This window comes from Petaurus breviceps, unplaced genomic scaffold (assembly GCF_028583685.1).
Source record: "Petaurus breviceps papuanus isolate PSGF00001 unplaced genomic scaffold, PetGlider_PUasm1.0 118, whole genome shotgun sequence".
NCBI classification, from domain to species: domain Eukaryota; kingdom Metazoa; phylum Chordata; class Mammalia; order Diprotodontia; family Petauridae; genus Petaurus; species Petaurus breviceps.
In genome coordinates, this window is record NW_027185616.1 from 26,889,282 (window position 1) to 26,906,216 (window position 16,935).

A 16,935-nucleotide genomic window follows, 5' to 3' on the forward strand; every position below is an offset into this window, starting at 1 on the left:
TTGGCTTAAGAATTGGTAAGACCCATGTTCAAGTCCTGCTTTTGACACATATTGGATGTGTGACTCTTGGGCAAACCACTTAAAACTGTCAGTGCCCCAGGGAACTCTATAAGCATGTGCTTTGCAGAGCTACTGATAATCTGCATTGGTGGAGGGAGTGTCCTCACCTGGAGTCACCTACACCAATGAAATCACAGGTCCAAAACAGAACATTTTGAAAATGGAGCTTTAGTAATTTTGTAAAAATAAATTTCTACAAATTCTTTTCTTTCCTTTTTATTTGCTTTTTGGAGGGCAATCAGGGTTAAGTGACTTGCCCAAGGTCACATGGCTAGTTTTTGTGTTAAGTGTCTGAGGCTGGATTTGAACTCAGGTCCTCCTGACTCCAGGGCCGGTGCTCTATTCATTGTGCCACCTAGCCACCCCCTGAAAATTTTATTTTATTTTATTTGCTTTTTGGAGGGCAATTGGGGTTAAATTCTATATAAATTCTTTAAGTTAGTTATATTCAAACAAGATTCTTATTAGCTGACATATATATTGCTTTATGTATTGGTATATGGATGTGTATAAATGTTAAATATAGTCATATGATATATTACATATATATATATATATATACACACACAGAGAAACAGAGACAGAGATTGAGACAAAGACAGAGAGAGAAGCGGGGGGGAAGACAGAAGGGCAGGCATCTAGGTGGCACAGTTATACAGTCCAGAAGGGCTGTAAGCCAGAAAAACCATTTTATGGTGAATTTGCACAAGGTGGTCAGGAGAAGCAGTATGAGGTTACTTTCAAGGTCTCTCTGAAGAACTTTAGTATTAACTACGATACTGCCCCGCATAATGTACCCATGTCAAAGAGGGCTCTATACTCCATGACCAAGTAGAATTGTAGAAGCACAAAGGACGCAAATCCAGAGTCACCTTCTAATGGACCACGTGTGCCCAATCTGTGGTGGCGCCTTTTGAGAGTGTATTAGACTGATCAGTCATGGCCAAACACACCCTGACCCAAAATGAAGGATGAAGAACAAGATACTAGCTACGTGACCTTGGGAAAGTCACCTAACCTTTGTTTGTTTATGTTTTCTACATATAAAATGGGGATAGTAACTGCACCTATCTCTCAGGGTTTTTGTGAGTATCAAATGAGATAACAATTAAAAAGCACTTGGTATTATAGCTGGCACACAATAAGTGCTCTTATAGAAATGTTAGCTGATCTATTTACATGACCTATCTTATTTGACTTTAATGATAACAGAGAGGTAGGTGGTGCATATGTTATCCCTATCTTACAGAGGACAGCCTGAGAGTGATGTTCGTCTCGCCATTGTCAGATTAAGTTAGTAAGTATCATCGATGAGAATCAAACCCCATTGTCTTTCCACTACAACAAACTGCCTCTTCATGAGTGCTTACCATATGCGAGAACACCGATAAAAGCAGGTAATAAAAAGATAATTAAAAGTACATGCCAGAGTAGCAGAAGGAATCTCTGAGATCTTTGGACAAGAACCCTCGACACACACAACTGAAAAACGTCATCAAGCCTTTCTATGAGGACTGCTAGTAAACACTGGAGTGTGCTATGGGAAAGGAATATTTGGTCAGATATGGGTTTGGCCTTTCAATTTTATATTCTATGACCCTGCGACCCCATGACCTCTTGAAGAAACCCATTTCACTTTTAGCAAGCTTTCAATGTTAGTTTTTCCTTATGACAAGTCCAAATTTATCTCTGTAGCAACTACATATTACTTCTAGACTGATGGCAAAAGCAAAATAAATCTGATTCTTCTGCCACATAAAAGTCTTTTAAATATTTGATGACAGTTATCATATGGTATGAATTCATGGTTTCATCATCCTGACTGTCTTCTTCTATGTGCCTTCCTTATAATCCTGTGATTCTGACCTCTAGGAATTTATAATCTAGTTGGAGAGAGAACACGTGCATAAATAAAGGTAATGCAAGTAGAAAATGAAAAAGCTATAAAGAGAATAAAGCATTAGGGGAATTCAGAGGTAGAAGCAGGAAAATTTCAGGAAGCATGTGAGCTGAGTTTCAAGTACAGATAATATTTCAGCATGCACAGAAAGGGAAATAGGGCATTCCAAGGAGGAAACAGCTTAAGATGAGACAAAATGGGGAGAGAAGCTTAGAGCGTGTCCTAGAATGAGCAGTAATCCAGTGTGACTGCAGTAGAGGCAGAGTCTATATAAAGGCTGGGGACAGTCATGGAGAATATGAAATGCTGGGTTATGAAGTATGAATTAAGTGGAAGGCAATAGGAATTATTTGTGAGCAGAAGGTTGACAGATCAGAGATTTGTATAAAGAAAATTCATCTGGCAGCCATATGCAATGCACACTAGAGGAAGTGATACTGAATGGATGCAAGGAAAACAGGAAGTTATTCCAGTGCTCTGAGAGATAATGAAGCTATCAAGTAGGATGGGAATGAAAAAGGGATGATAAATGCCAAACCTACTTCCAGGCATATATCGTTGGGTCACTTTGTCATAACACAATGTCTCTTTACTTACTTTAAAAGATAATGCTTTGCAAAGTGCTTTCTAAGCATTCTCTCATTTAGTTCTCACAAATATTATCACCTCCATTTTACAGAAAATGCGACTGTGGCTAAAGCACCTCTTTGAACCTCAATTTTCTCATCAGTAAAATAAGGTAGGTGAACTGGATAATTTCTAAGGTCCTTTCCAACTCCAATATTTAATTTTTTTCTAAGATTCTGTGACTTTATGATAGTAGGACTTAATACAGGGAAAGGTGACTTAAAATTACACATTAACTTACAGCATTCAACAAGACAATGCTCACATTTATAATGCTTTAAGGTTTACTGAGTAGTAAGCGAAAATGGTGCCTCCTAACTTGCTTCTCCTACGGGGACTGAGCCTGGGACCCACACCTCTGTCAACACATTTCAAGGGGTCTAGGAATTTGGCTGAGAAAAAAAATACATCTTTATTTTCACTAACTTTACTAACCTCTAGCTGAAACTAGCATTTCCTTCTATAATAAGACATTACCCTGAAAAGGGTTCCATAGGCTTCATCAGACTGCCAAAGGTTTGCATGAATCAAAAAAGCTCAAGAGCCTTTGCTCTAGCGTTAGGTTCAATTTATTCTGGTCTCATTCACACATTCTTTTAAATCCATATAAAGAATGCCTCATTACGAATTTTGTTACTACATTTATATTTCATATACTTAATGTGCCCATGACTAACAAAAAATAAAAAACTCTTTATGAAAAATTAATCATATAGAGAATTTTATTATTCATGAAGCCACACCCATGATAACTTTAATTACTTTTAGCCTTACTTTCCCCGGACCACCTGTGATCTACGGTTGTGCTTCGTCTTTTGTTGGCACTTCTACCCAAGGGTATTTTCTACAGCCGTATTTGGCAATAACAGGCAAGGGCGGGGACATCCATGACCAAAAACGCATGTTCGCTTGTGTAAAGTGAAATATAAAACCTTGGACTATAATGTACAGTCAGGTTCTCTAAGGTCAGAAAGCTGGAAAAAGACCTAAAGACATGTTCTTTCTTCTTACCTGTTTTCCAGACAGCTGCACTTCTCGGGACTTCTCCCTCATGGCCCTACCTTCCTCCCCACTCCTCTCTTTTCAGCTTCCTTTGTGTCATCTTCCCCCAAGATAATTTAGGATCCTTGAGGGCAGGGACTGTTTTTTGTCTTTCTTTGTAGCCCTAGTGCTTAGCACAGTGCCTGGCACACAGTAGGAGCTGGGGTTTGATCGACTGACTAGAAAAACCCAAACGTTGGTAGAGTGGCTTACAGTGAAGTGAACCTTTGGTCTTTGGTCTTCTTACATTTTTGGTACTTATAGGTGTTATTTGCTTAGTAATTAATTACTGGACACAGACTTCAGACAATGTGCCAATGCAAAATAAATGCTCATCTTGTAGAAATAGTTAGGATCATTTGTTATTAACACTTGGGCAACAAGCAGATTTTGGCATGTAGTGCCAAATATCTGCACCAGTTTCATGAAGTTGGGACAGCTTCTTAAGTATAATAATCTCTTGTCTTCCTCCTTAATGAAGTCAGAAGGAAGTTTCCCAGAGGTTCTGTGCCTCTGCAACCCAGTATGTTTAAGGCACCCTATTCTTTCTTTTTTTTTTTCCTTTTTGGCGGGCAATTGGGATTAAGTAACTTGCCCAAGGTTACATGGCTAGTTTTTTTGTTTTAAGTGTCTGAGGCCTGAACCAAACTCAGGTCCTCCTGACTCCAGGGCCAGCGCTTTACTCACTGTGCACCCTATTCTCTTTCACTGGTTTTAAAAACACAATTTTGCTCCATATGAAGCCAACTGTAGATTTTAAATGTATGTTAGGCTCATTAATTATATTTCTCTTCAGGTCCATGAATAAGGACAACAGTCTAACACTGGAAGCAAAGAGCTATTCATCTCTATTCTTACAGAAAGTAAATACTCTACAAACATAGTACTGCTACCATCCTGGGTTTTGTAGTTTGCAGTCCAGGCCAGTATCTAATACCCCCACATTTGAAGTATATCATATTTGACCAAGACAGATTTATGTACTGAGTTACTAAAAGTATGTCGACAGTAATAAGAATAAGGAATAATAATACCTTGTCTCTTCGTGTAACCTAATAGCACATAGTAGACATAGCACAGATATTTACTGAATAAACTGATGAACAAATGAAAACTCTGTGATAGGTTTTTAGACTTCTAAATACTTAAAATAACGAAGAATAGGACTTAATTTCTATAGTTAAAATTTTAAAATCTGTACCAACAGCTCAAAATGTACAGTATTATTAAAACATAAATCAACACTAGGAATTAAACTCTGAAAACACGAATAGCCATACTCTGTAACCTAGATTCCATGATTTATAACATTATATAAGTTCTTAAAATAACAGAAAATGAAGATTCAAAGAGTAAAAACAATGAGGAATACGTGAATATGCAATGGAACTTAGGACTTTAGAAAAAAGGTAAACTTAAGATAATTGTTTTAAGCATAGGGAAAATCTCTTTAGTTTTTTTTTTTTAATTTCTCCTACAAGTTCCACCACACTGCTGTACACACAGTAGACCCTTGACACATATTGGTTTACCTAACTTGAAAATATTCTTAAAAACTCTAATATGTGCAGGCAAGGAATTGAATAAATGTGTCATATTTATTTACTTAATAGCATGGACATTAAATATATCACAAAGATTTTTCTTTTAACTTAATATGAAGAATGAATTGTCTAAGTATGGCTGAATCAAAATGAAAACTCTTCCAAAACTATTTTTGAAATTTGTATATACTTACTAGCTTTTTACAACCAAAAATTAATTTAGCTTTAAGACACAATGACAATATTAAAATATTACTTAGAATAATAGAAATATTTAAAATAGGTTTAGAAATTAGAATTAAAAGTGTTAAAAACAGAACAACTAGAACTGATCTGAAAGAATGACTCTTTCTAATGAAGTTTACATATGATCTTTAATACCATCTATATATTAAACTTACCCCTGTAAGGCCTTATGAATTTGTTTGCATTTCTTTCTCAACACTTGAAAAATATCTAATGAGAAGAATGGAAAAAAACCAAACCTATGTTATTCTATTTGGTTATATATCTAAAAAGAATGCTCAACAATACCACCTTTTGAGATTAACTGAAAATTTCTACAGAAAAGCAGATAAGGACCAGAAAGGGTCTAAAGCACTAAATGCAACAAATGAAGTCCTCCCTGCATAGAGGGAACAATCACAATTACTAGGAGGTCACTCAAAATAAAGGTCCAAAAGTACATAGACTTTCTGCCTTCTTCTCATTCAGTATTTTTATTTTTATTTTTTGCTTTTTGGAGGGGCAATTGGGGCTAAGTGACTTGCCCAAGGTCACACGACTCGTTTTTGTGTTAAGTGTCTGAGGCCACATTTGAACTCAGGTCCTCCTGACTCCAGGGCCGGTGCTCTATTCACTGTGCCACCTAGCTGCCCCTTCATTCAGTAAACAGTATATTCGTATAACAAATTCTGTACAGAATCTGAAGTTTAAAGATAGGACTGGTTTTGCTGGACTGGAATAGCCTTCCACATGAACTTAGATAAAAGGGTAAAGAGTAAATGTCTAGCCTTGCAAGAACTTATTACTGGACTCTAAAGAAGTTGCATGAGGTCAAAAAGTAGAAATAAAGGTGACTTTAATGTTCTGTTTCTAAGAATACTTGCTTAAGGCAAACTCAGCCTTCAGTGTTTGATTGGGAAATGTAAAAATCAAGTGATTTTTTTTTTCTTTTTGGACAGCAATTGGGTTTAAGTAACTTGCCCAAGGTCACACAGCTAGGTTTTTTGTTTGTGTGTGTTAAGTGTCCGAGGCCGTGTGTGTTAAGTGTCCGAGGCCGGATCCAAACTCAGGTCTTCCTGACTCTAGGGCCAGCATTCTACTCACTACCACCTAGTTGCCCCCCAAACAACACGTTCGTAAACATGCAATTTTTCTATTTCCCTGAATTACGAGCAATACTGACATTTTAGGATGAGAAGTGGCAGGTAATAAACAGTTTTTTACAATTTACATACCTTTTAAAAAGAGGATCATGATAGTTAATAGTCAAACTATGGTTTCTTAGCTTTTTCCTAGTAAATAATTTATTATTTCATAATTGAAAGGGTTAAAATTTTTATTAAAGCTGAGTAATTTCAGGAAAATTGACTAATGGTAATGAATAATTTCTCATAAAAATGAAAAAGTAAATTCATTCAGTGAAAGTTTTAAAAAGTTTACAGGAAAGTAATTCTCTGAAATGTGTTTAAAGTATTTGAGTTATTTAAAAATTGAAAAGCAATTTGTCATTTCCTTGGAAATAGAAAAATGTATACAAAAAGCAGAAAAAAAAGTATTTCATTTGGAAGAATTTCATTCAGGAAGCCTTGGGGAAAAAAAGTAAATCTGTCCTAATATGAAATAAAACCAAAGTTTACAAAAAATTCTATATAATTCAGTATTTTATGATACTAAGATCATGTCCAGGATCTGGTAAGGCCAAAGATATATACAAAAATGAGGGAAAAAACCCCATTTCTTTACAGAAGGCTAATTGTCTTATTTCAAATACTTTGCTGATAAAAAACCTGGTATGATCTGATCTGGATTTGGAGTGAAACTTTAGATTTTATTGGTACAATGAACTCTGGGGCAAGGAAATTTCCTGAACCAATGTAGGTTAGCACTTTCTCTGAAACTTACAGTGACAGAGAGTTGTTTATAGCACTGAAAGGTTAAGTGATTTGCCTAGTGTCACCTTGCCAGTAAGTGTCCAGATATTCCTATTTAATGGCTCTTTATCCACTATCCTATAAATGAGGTAAAAGCATGAAAACATTTTAGATGGGTCCTATCAATGTTGGGTCTTCTTATGAGAAGGATATGAGATGCCCATTGAAAAGCTATGGACTTTTTGGTATACCAAGAAATAATTCAATGTTTATTATTACTCAGGAATGGAGGAAATGAGAGGGAAAATATCTTATATTTATTTTTCTCTTTCCCCCATACAAATCAAGAAGCAGGATCAAGCTACCATATAGGCAGGCAGCTCTAGGAATGTGAAAAAGAAATGCTAAAACAAATCTATGAAAAGCAGTCTTATCTAGCAGAGATTTCTTCCTTGGGATGCATTTTAAGCACTTCAGTTTGTAATATAAAACCAAAATTTCAGACAAAAATGTAGGTAACATTTCCTATGGGGAATTCTAAAAGGTCAAAACAGTAAGTAAATGCCAAAGAACTTTGATCCTTTGTTAAAATATTACAGAAAAAACAAATACCTGGATTCTCTTCCATGATGTTGAGGGCCTCAATAGCAGCTGCAGCTAATAAGGGAGGTAGAGATGCTGAAAAGCAATATCCTTGACCAGAAAGTCTCTGTGAAGAAATAAAACCAAGAGAAAGAAATTCTTTCAAACCACCACTTTATTCTCTCTTAAAACCCCATCATAATCCCATTGTCTTCTATTCATGCTAGTCCATTCAGCAACAAAACTTTCTAAACAGCTCTGGATTGTGCTATCCTTGGGGAACCTGGAAGTTAAATACTGTTGCTTACCTTAAAGTCATTAAACTATGCTTTATGAAGGTTTTTGCTATCATTTCCTGGATAGCAGCACAGAATCATACCAGTTGGGAGAGAGCTAGGAGAATCAGGACAACCTATATAAATAAAGCCAGAAACCCTTCTATAATTTTTTCAACAAATGGTCACCCAGGTTCCATCTAAAGACATACAGAGATGTAGAATTAACGATTTCTCAATACCATTCTATTTCTGGACGGTTCCAAATAGTAGGTTTTCCTTTATAGCAATCCAAAATAGTCCTCTCAATAACTTTTATCCATTGTCATAACTTCTGCCCTGAAAGCCTAATTAAAATAAATCTAATCCCTCCTTCCACGTCTGAACCTAGTTTGATTTTTGTCAAAATCAAAAGCTTACAGGTCAGAGATGATACCTGGGAAGGACCTTGTCTGGGAACTGCCAAAGCAAACACTACAAAACAGCTTACACCTGCAATCCCAGGTGGTGTTCTTTGAAATCCTATGTAATATAACCACAAAAAGCCTGAATAGGTAATCTTCTTCAGGCTTTCCTCTTCTACCTAAAACTATTTCAGATTTTGGGGAGCTGACATTTATCGAGTGCTTTAAAGCTTAACTAATGCTTGAAGACATTATCTCATTCAACACTCATAAAAACCAAAGAAAGTCGAGACTACAGCTACTATCATTAGCATTTCAAAGATGATGAAACAGATTTCCTGAAAGACTTATCCATGATAACAAAGTTAGTAGATGGAAAACATGGGATTCAAATCCAGTTCCCTTCTAAATCCAATAATCTTTCCACTACATATTATACCAACTACCCTTACTCTCCTCAGTTTTTTCTTCTCCATGTTAAATATCTCCAGTTCTTTCAACCTAACCCCCTAAAAAAGCTTTAAGTTCTTCCCATCTTAAACACCTATTCTGGCTATTCCTCTCTCAATGTCCTTTCTAAAATGTGGAACTCAACACTCCAGAGTTGCCTCAGAGAATAACAGGACTAGAGAGAAACAGATTTGCTGAAATTTAGGGCCAAAAAATCTGTAAGATGTTTGATGCTTAGAGGAGGAGAAAAATGGAAAATGCTGGAGGTCCCAATTAGTTATGAGGTTACTGAAGAGGTTGTAGATTAACATCAGTTTAACCTGCTCTGTCAAAGGGTCATCTAGGTAGACCTAAAGTTTTTTTGAAACTGTGAACATCTGAGACTCAAAAATTCACGACCACATCCCTGTTTAGGGAAAAACACTGGGGGCTGGGAGGAATATTTTAACATTTTCTCTCTCTTTCTCTTAAGGATTTTCTCTATTTATTAACTGCTATGGCTATACTAGTAAACACACAAAAATATTTCTATATTTCACTTTAAATTTGTTTATTCAATTGAACATTTAATATTGAATTCAATTGAATAGTTCTTATAAACCTACTATGCTAGCACTAGAAATAAAAAGAGAAAAGGTAGTTCCTGAAAATCTCAAGACTTTTTAAAGCCTAGTTTTAAATATTTCTTTTACTTACCAAATCTTCTGTCCATATGTAGTATCTGTCCAAGATATACAGATAGAGGTTCTACCTATCTAATATATATCTAACATATACTGATGAATGTGTTCAATATGTTTTCTATCTAACTTGTGTTAGATTTGGATAGATCCAAATGAAAGATCCTTTTCTTTTTATTATATACAGAATTAAGCGAAGTTCTTTTGAGTATTTATAGATTTCATCCAAGGAGTTCTCTCCCCCCCCCCCCAAGAAGTTCTGTAAGGCTGTACGGCATGGATGTCTTCCATGATAGTGGTGAACACCTTTGGTAAGAATACATCTACCTGCTTTATGGCTTACCTAATATTAATGATCTTGAAGGTGTTATGCCTTTTTAGTAGTTTTGCATATGTATTTCACCATGTAATCATTGCAAATTTTATGCCAAATTTTTGCAAAAAAGTGGGGTGTGACCATTATGTGAACATATTTTTAAAAAACTGTACTGGTATTACTTAAAAATCATTGATTACTAAACTGTCTTTGATGCAAGATTAGGATGCATGAATACTCATGAATACAACTTAAAATTGGGAAGATGCAAGTCTTACCACATCACATGACTTACTCATGGCAGTTTAGCCTCCTTATGCCTACAGCTCTTCACTGGGCTACGTGACAATAATACCCTTAGTATTGCAGCACCCTAAACAAACCGTGCAAGTCCGCTTTTGGAAATATACCGACAATGCATGCGCTGAAAATTCTAGGCTTGGGGCTCACAATGCAAGAGAGATAAATATGTATCATATGCCACTGGTGGATACATTGCTGCGGTTTATCACTGACTTTGGATCTATTTAAAAAAATAATATTGCCAACTCCTTTGTCTTATATGACACTGTTTCATTTAGTTACAACTTCATTACTTATTTTGGCTTCATTTATAGTTAGGACGTCAAAGGTGATATGATTCAGAATTTCCAGCATAAGATTATTTGCTTGCTACCAGACAAAGGTTGTAAAGAATACTTACAGTTAAATTAATGTTTATACACTGTCTAAAAATTCTGTGATTGTTAGCACCTTCCACAGCCTTGCCACCACCACAGAAGAAGGAGCTACACAAGAGGTACTCTATTTTTCTTCATTTCATGGCCAAAGAATCCAAAAAAATCCCATTAAGAATGTAAATTTTCTATTTGGGAATCTACCTGCCAAAACAAACCCATCACCTATATGAACAAAATTATACAACACTTTTCACACAAATAAAGTAAGATCTAAATAACTAGAAAAATACCAGTTGCTCATGGTTTGGGTGAGCTAATATAATAAAAATGACAATTTTACCTAAATTAACTTACATATTTAGTGCCATGCCAATCAATCTACCAAAAAATTATTGTAAAGAGCTAGAAAAAATAGTAACAAAATTCATGTGGAGGAACAAAAGGTCCAGAATATCAAGGAAATTAATAAAAAGAAATGCTACGAAAGGTGGCCTAGCCAGATTTTATAATACAGATTTATTTTATAATACAGACTTTAATCTGTATTATAAAGTAGCAGTCATCAAAAATACTTGGTACTGGCTGAGGAATAGAGTAATGGATCAGTGGAATAGATTAAGTACATGAGATATAGTAGACAATGACTACAGTAATCTACTGTTTGATAAACCCAAAGACCCCAGGTTCTGGGATAAGAATTTGCTATTTGACAAAAACTGTTGGGAAAACTGGAAAACAGAGTGGAAGAAACTGGGTATAGATTAATATCTTACACCATATACCAAAATCAAGTCGAAATGGGTGCACAATCTAGGCATAAATACTGATACTATAAGCAATCTGGGAGAGTAAGGAATAGTTTACCTGTCAGATTTATGGAGAGGGGAAGATTTTATGACCAAACAAGGGTTAGAAAGCATTATAAAATCCAAAATGGATAATTTTGATTACATTAAATTGAAAAAATTTTGTACAAATAAAGTCAATGTAACCAAGACTAGGAGGGAAGTGGAAAATAGGGAAAGAATTTTTGTAACCAGTATTTCTGATAAAGGCCTCATTTCTTTTCTTTTTTTAAAGGCCTCATTTCTAAAATATACAGAGAATTGAGTCAAATCTATAAGTATACAGGTCATTCCCCAACTGATAAATGGTCAAAGGAAAGGAACAGACAGTTTGCAGAGGAAGAAATTAAAGATATCTATAAGCATATGAGGAAATGCTCCAAATCACTATTGATTAGAGAAATGCAAATCAAAACAACTCTGAGGTACCACATCTCACCAGTCAGATTGGCTAAGATGACAAAACAGGAAAATGACAAATGCTGGAGAGGATGTGGGCAAATTGGAACACTAATGCATTGCTGGTAGAGTTGTGAACTTATCCAGCCTTTCCGGAGAGTAATCTAGAACTATGCCCAAAGGGCTATAAATAATTTCATACCGTTTGACCCAGCGATACCACTTGTAGGGCTATATCCCAAAGAAATCACAGAAATGGGAAAAGGACCCGCATGTATAAAAATACTTTTAGCAGCTCTATTTGTGGTGGCAAAGAATTGGAAATCAAGGTGATGCCCATCAATTGTGGAATGGCTAAACAAGTTGTGGTATATGAATGTAATGGAATACTACTGGGCTATAAGAAATGAGGAGGAGACGGAGTTCATAATAACTTGGAGAGACTTATATGAACTGATGCTGAATGAGGAGAGCAGAACCAGGAGAACTTTGTACACAATCACACACACCACATTGCATGTGTGATGACTACCTTTGATAGACTGGGCTCCTTTCAGTAATACAAAGTTAGAAGACAACCACAAAAGACTCATGATGGAAAGGGAGATCCACATCCAGAGAAAGAACTGCAGAGTCTGCAGACTGAAGGGAAATATTTGCTCTCTCTCGTTTGTGTTTTGTTTTGTCCCTTGCTCCCCTTGTTCGCCCCATTGGTTATAATCCTTCTTTACAACATGACTAATGCTCAAAGTGAAGGTATTTATAGAACCTATATTTGATTACATGCAGCCATGGCGGGGGAAGAGGGAGAAGGAGGAGGAGAGGGATGAGGAGAAAATTTGAAACTCAAGCGATTGTGGAACTGAATGTTGTAAACTAAAAGTAAATAAATAAATTTAAATAATAATAAAAAAGAAATGACTGTCAAAATCAAAAGGCATTAATAAAACATTTTTTTAAAAATAGAAAAAAAAAGAATTTAAAATTTCAAGCAAACAATGTCAATCCTTCTCTATTATCTGAGAAAAATTATTCAGAACATAAGAATAAGCATACCTGATGGTCAATTACAAAAGATCTGCCACAGCAAAATCCTCCAATAGAAGCTAGAGAATTCTCCATGTTAGCACTGATAAGATCAATGTCATCAATCTGTAACAACAGAGAACATTCCTTTAAAAGAAAAAAAACTCAAAAAATGATCTAGATCATTTGTTCAACATTATTAAGACATATAAGAAGGAAGAACCTCAGTATTAATCATTTGCATGTTTAGACAATATTATTCTAATAAAAATAGAGTCCTTAAACCTACCAATAAAATTCCACAAAAACAATTGCTAAACATTTCTAGCACAGATATATGTATATATATATATATATATATATAAATTTATGTATATATGTATATGTAAACAACAGAGAATTTCATCAATTGCATTAAATTATACTAGTAGGCAATAGTATTTAATATTGTATTTCAAGGAATTATTTAAGTAAAAATTTAAACTAAATTTAAAGTGTTTGTAAGTAAATTCAAAATAGTAAACCATTAAGCACTCTATAACTGAGATTAGTGAGATCTACTCCACAGTAATTCATATTTGCATTGTGGATAGTACAAGTACTTGATTGAAAAAAAAAGGGGGGGGGGGCACCTAGGTGGCGCAGTGAATAGAGCGACAGCCATGGAGTCAGGAGGACCTGATTTCAAATCTGGCCTTAGACAGTTAACACAAAAACTAGTTGTGTGACCTTGCGCAAGTCAATTTAACCTCCATTGCCCTACCTTTCCCCCTCCAAAAAAAAAGAAAGAAAAAACAACCCACATTCAGTGTCTGCTACAGAGCAAGAAATTAATCCATTTAGTTCTTCTGCTTTTTTCGCAGACAAGGAAATTGAGACTAAAGAGGGGTTAGTTAACATTACTTGCCATAGTCACGCAGGTAACTGAAAACAGGAAGCAAATCAAGCCTTCTGACTCTGAGGTTAGTCCGCTTTTCACTGTGCTGCTTTCCAATGAAAATGCTACAGCAATCAAATAGTACCATAATTCAAAATGCAAAGATTAGCTAAAAGGGGCAAGTGAGACACAAGCGTATCTAAAAGATATATACTCTGGCGGACAAATTCATAAATTAGACTCGAGTAGGAAAGTTAGCAGAATATAGGAAATATTTGGGTGAGGGACAGTAGAGGTAGACACATATCAGATACTAGGAGAACTATATTATAGCTACTCAACAAAAAGGAATAAATATATGAAGATTTCCAGAAACTGGTAGAGAGGATGAATTTGGCAATTCTAGATGATCACAAAGCTAGCAGGGAGGAATGATATGGTAGTGACAGTAAACTTCAACCACCCAAGAATCTTCTTAAGAAAAAAATGTTATTTTTACTTTTTAAAAACAGGGTTGCTAATAAATTCTTAATTTGCTTACACAATAATGTCACTTGATAAGTGGAGGAATCAACAAAGCAAAATGCTATTCTGTAATTGATGCTGACCAATAAGAAACAGGCTGTTGAAACAGAAATATCTGGAATCTTGGAAAGAAGTTGCTATGCAATCTTTACAATTCCTAATAGCCAGAAAAATCTAGACATTATTATACAATCTGATTTTTAGCAAAGATTTCAAAGACTAGAGAAAATGAATAAGAAGAAATTAAAAAAAAAATCAAGTCAGCAATCACTTTTAAAGCAACTACTATATACTATACATTGAGGATAAATATACAAAAGTAAAATGGTAACTGGTCTCAAAAGGAGTCCACATTACACCAGGAGGGAAGGAAGTGTCCACCTAAATAAATACAATACGTATATATATAAATATAAATACATTTATATTAAACAAATACATATATGTGTATATATATAAATAAAACATCCAAATGAATGAATGTAAGGGGAAGGTGAAGAAGAAAAATCACTAAAATTACTAATAACAGAATGGGGAAAGGCCTCTTGAAAAGGCAGCATTTTGGCTGAGTTTTGCAGGGAACTGAGGATTCTGAGAGGTGGAAAGAAGGAGAGAGGGGAATGGGGGACAGTGGTGCAAAGGCAGAGAGAAAATATATATAGTGAATAGCAGCTAGGCAAATTTCTACAAGAAGTGGAATGATGTGTAAACTGCCTGGGAATGTAGATTGGAGCCACATCATAAATAGTCGAATACCAAATATCAATGTGAAAGGTCTGAGAGGAGTCCACGTCTCCTACAAACCCTACAACAAAGTTCTAAAAGTGAACTTTAAGGAATAATGATAAAGAAATCGAGGAGAAATAGTCTCCTTTATCTAGTTCAGGACTACATAAGACTGCTAGAAGCCTGTGAACATGGTGAGTAGAAACAATTGGGAGAGACAGAGGCAAGACACTGTGGTGCCTGGACAGCTACAGAGGAAAGGCCAGAGAGTGCACAAGCATCTTGCATGAAAACCACAGCAGGAAGCAGGGTAAACACAATGTACAGGGAAGCCTACATCAGAGTCATGACAAGGAGATGGGCCAATAAGATGCTCAGGTGGCATTATACAAGGGACAGAATCAGCAAAGCTTCCAAGGAGCATAACCAAGAGGGGAGGAGGAGGGCCACACACAGGCAAGGATGTCCCCAGCCGAAGACTATGCAACGACTGGGAGACAGACTGGGCTGAGGACAAAACCCTGGGCCAAGCCATCAATAAAGAGACTGAGCAAGAAGCCGGGGGTACTCGAACACAGTCTTAACCACTACAAGTAACACAGCAAGACAGCAGCACCCAGACTACAAAAGAGACAGGATCATGCAGGGACTAACTATGTCAGGCCAAAGCATGAGAAAATGTAAATAAACACAGCAGAATAGAATGACTCCACAAACCAACCAGAGTCTCAGAAAAAAGAATGATTTGGTGACAGGGACTAGCTGAATGTCTAGAAGAAATAAAATAAAGGAATAAAGAGGAAATTCAAAATGACATAAGAGCTCTACAGGAAAAAAATCATCAAGACAATAAGTGGAATGAGGCATTTCTTATACAAGCAGCTATCATAAAAAATAGAATGGCAAATGAAATTCAGCAAAATTATAAAAAGAACAAGAAATATTAGAATAAAGTCAAAACACTGGGAAAACACAGAACCAATATCAAAAAACTGGAAAGCTGGCCAAGGAGAACATGGAAAAAAAATCTTGGATACTATATTTTAAGAAATAATTAAGAGGAAACTGCCTAGATCTATTAGAATCAGAAAATATGGAAAGAAAAAATAGAATATATTGGTCAGCTAAAGGAACCCTCAAATTAAAAATGCTTAAGACTGTCATGAACAAAACAGCTTCCAGACTGAAGGAAAAATACCATGAGAAATCAAAAAGAGTTTAAGTAATGTAAGGATCACAGAAGACTATGCTGCTACTACTACAAAGAAGAGAAGGTTTTAGAATATAGCATTAAAAAGCATAAGATAAAAGCCTATAACATCTTGTAAAGCAGTATAATACTACAGAGAATAAGAAAGGGTCTTTAAAAGACTAGTTTATGAAAAGCACAGAGCTGAGGAGAATTTTTGTTTTATAGATGTCCTTTACTTTAAAGAAAATATTGTTTTTTCAACTAACCAGAACTTAAAAAATATTTATCTGTCCAACCAGTCTGAAGAACAATTTAGAACCGCACCCAAAGGGCTTTAAAGTTGTGCATACCTTTTCACCCAGCAATATTTCTACTATGTCTGTATCCCGAAGAGATCAATGAAAAAGCAGAATGATCTACATGTATATTTACAGTAGTTCTTTTTGTGGTGGCAAAAATTTAGAAATTGAGGGGGTGCTCATCAATTTGGAAATGGCTAAATAAATTGTGGTGTATGATAGTGATGGAATGTGTGTTATCATTTCAGTTGTATCCAACAACTTTGTGATTCCATTTGGGGTTTTCTTGGCAAATACACTGGAGTGGTTTGCCATTTCCTTCTCCAATTCACTTTACAGATGAGGAAACTGAGGCAAACAAGGTTAAAGTGGCTTGCCCAGGGTCATAAAA

The 16,935-nt window shown here is 35.6% G+C and overlaps 1 protein-coding gene and 1 long non-coding RNA gene across 3 annotated transcripts in view; one reads left to right on the forward strand and one right to left on the reverse strand.

Moving 5' to 3' along the window:
• The window catches only part of LOC138160753 (uncharacterized), a 38,307-nt gene extending 35,609 nt beyond the window's left edge, over positions 1–2,698 (forward strand). The window contains exon 4 of the long non-coding RNA XR_011168206.1: positions 2,640–2,698. This is a non-coding gene — a long non-coding RNA (uncharacterized lncRNA). The remainder of the gene's footprint in view (positions 1–2,639) is intronic.
• The window catches only part of SPTLC1 (serine palmitoyltransferase long chain base subunit 1), an 87,823-nt gene that overhangs the window by 12,031 nt on the left and 58,857 nt on the right, over positions 1–16,935 (reverse strand). The window contains exons 10-12 of one of the 2 annotated variants that reach the window (XM_069087477.1): positions 12,956–13,072; positions 7,881–7,977; positions 5,574–5,628 (exon numbers count right to left, since the gene is read on the reverse strand). In XM_069087477.1, the coding sequence (XP_068943578.1) occupies positions 5,574–5,628; positions 7,881–7,977; positions 12,956–13,072 (269 nt within the window). The remainder of the gene's footprint in view (positions 1–5,573; positions 5,629–7,880; positions 7,978–12,955; positions 13,073–16,935) is intronic. The other variant, XM_069087483.1, reaches the window with a different exon arrangement.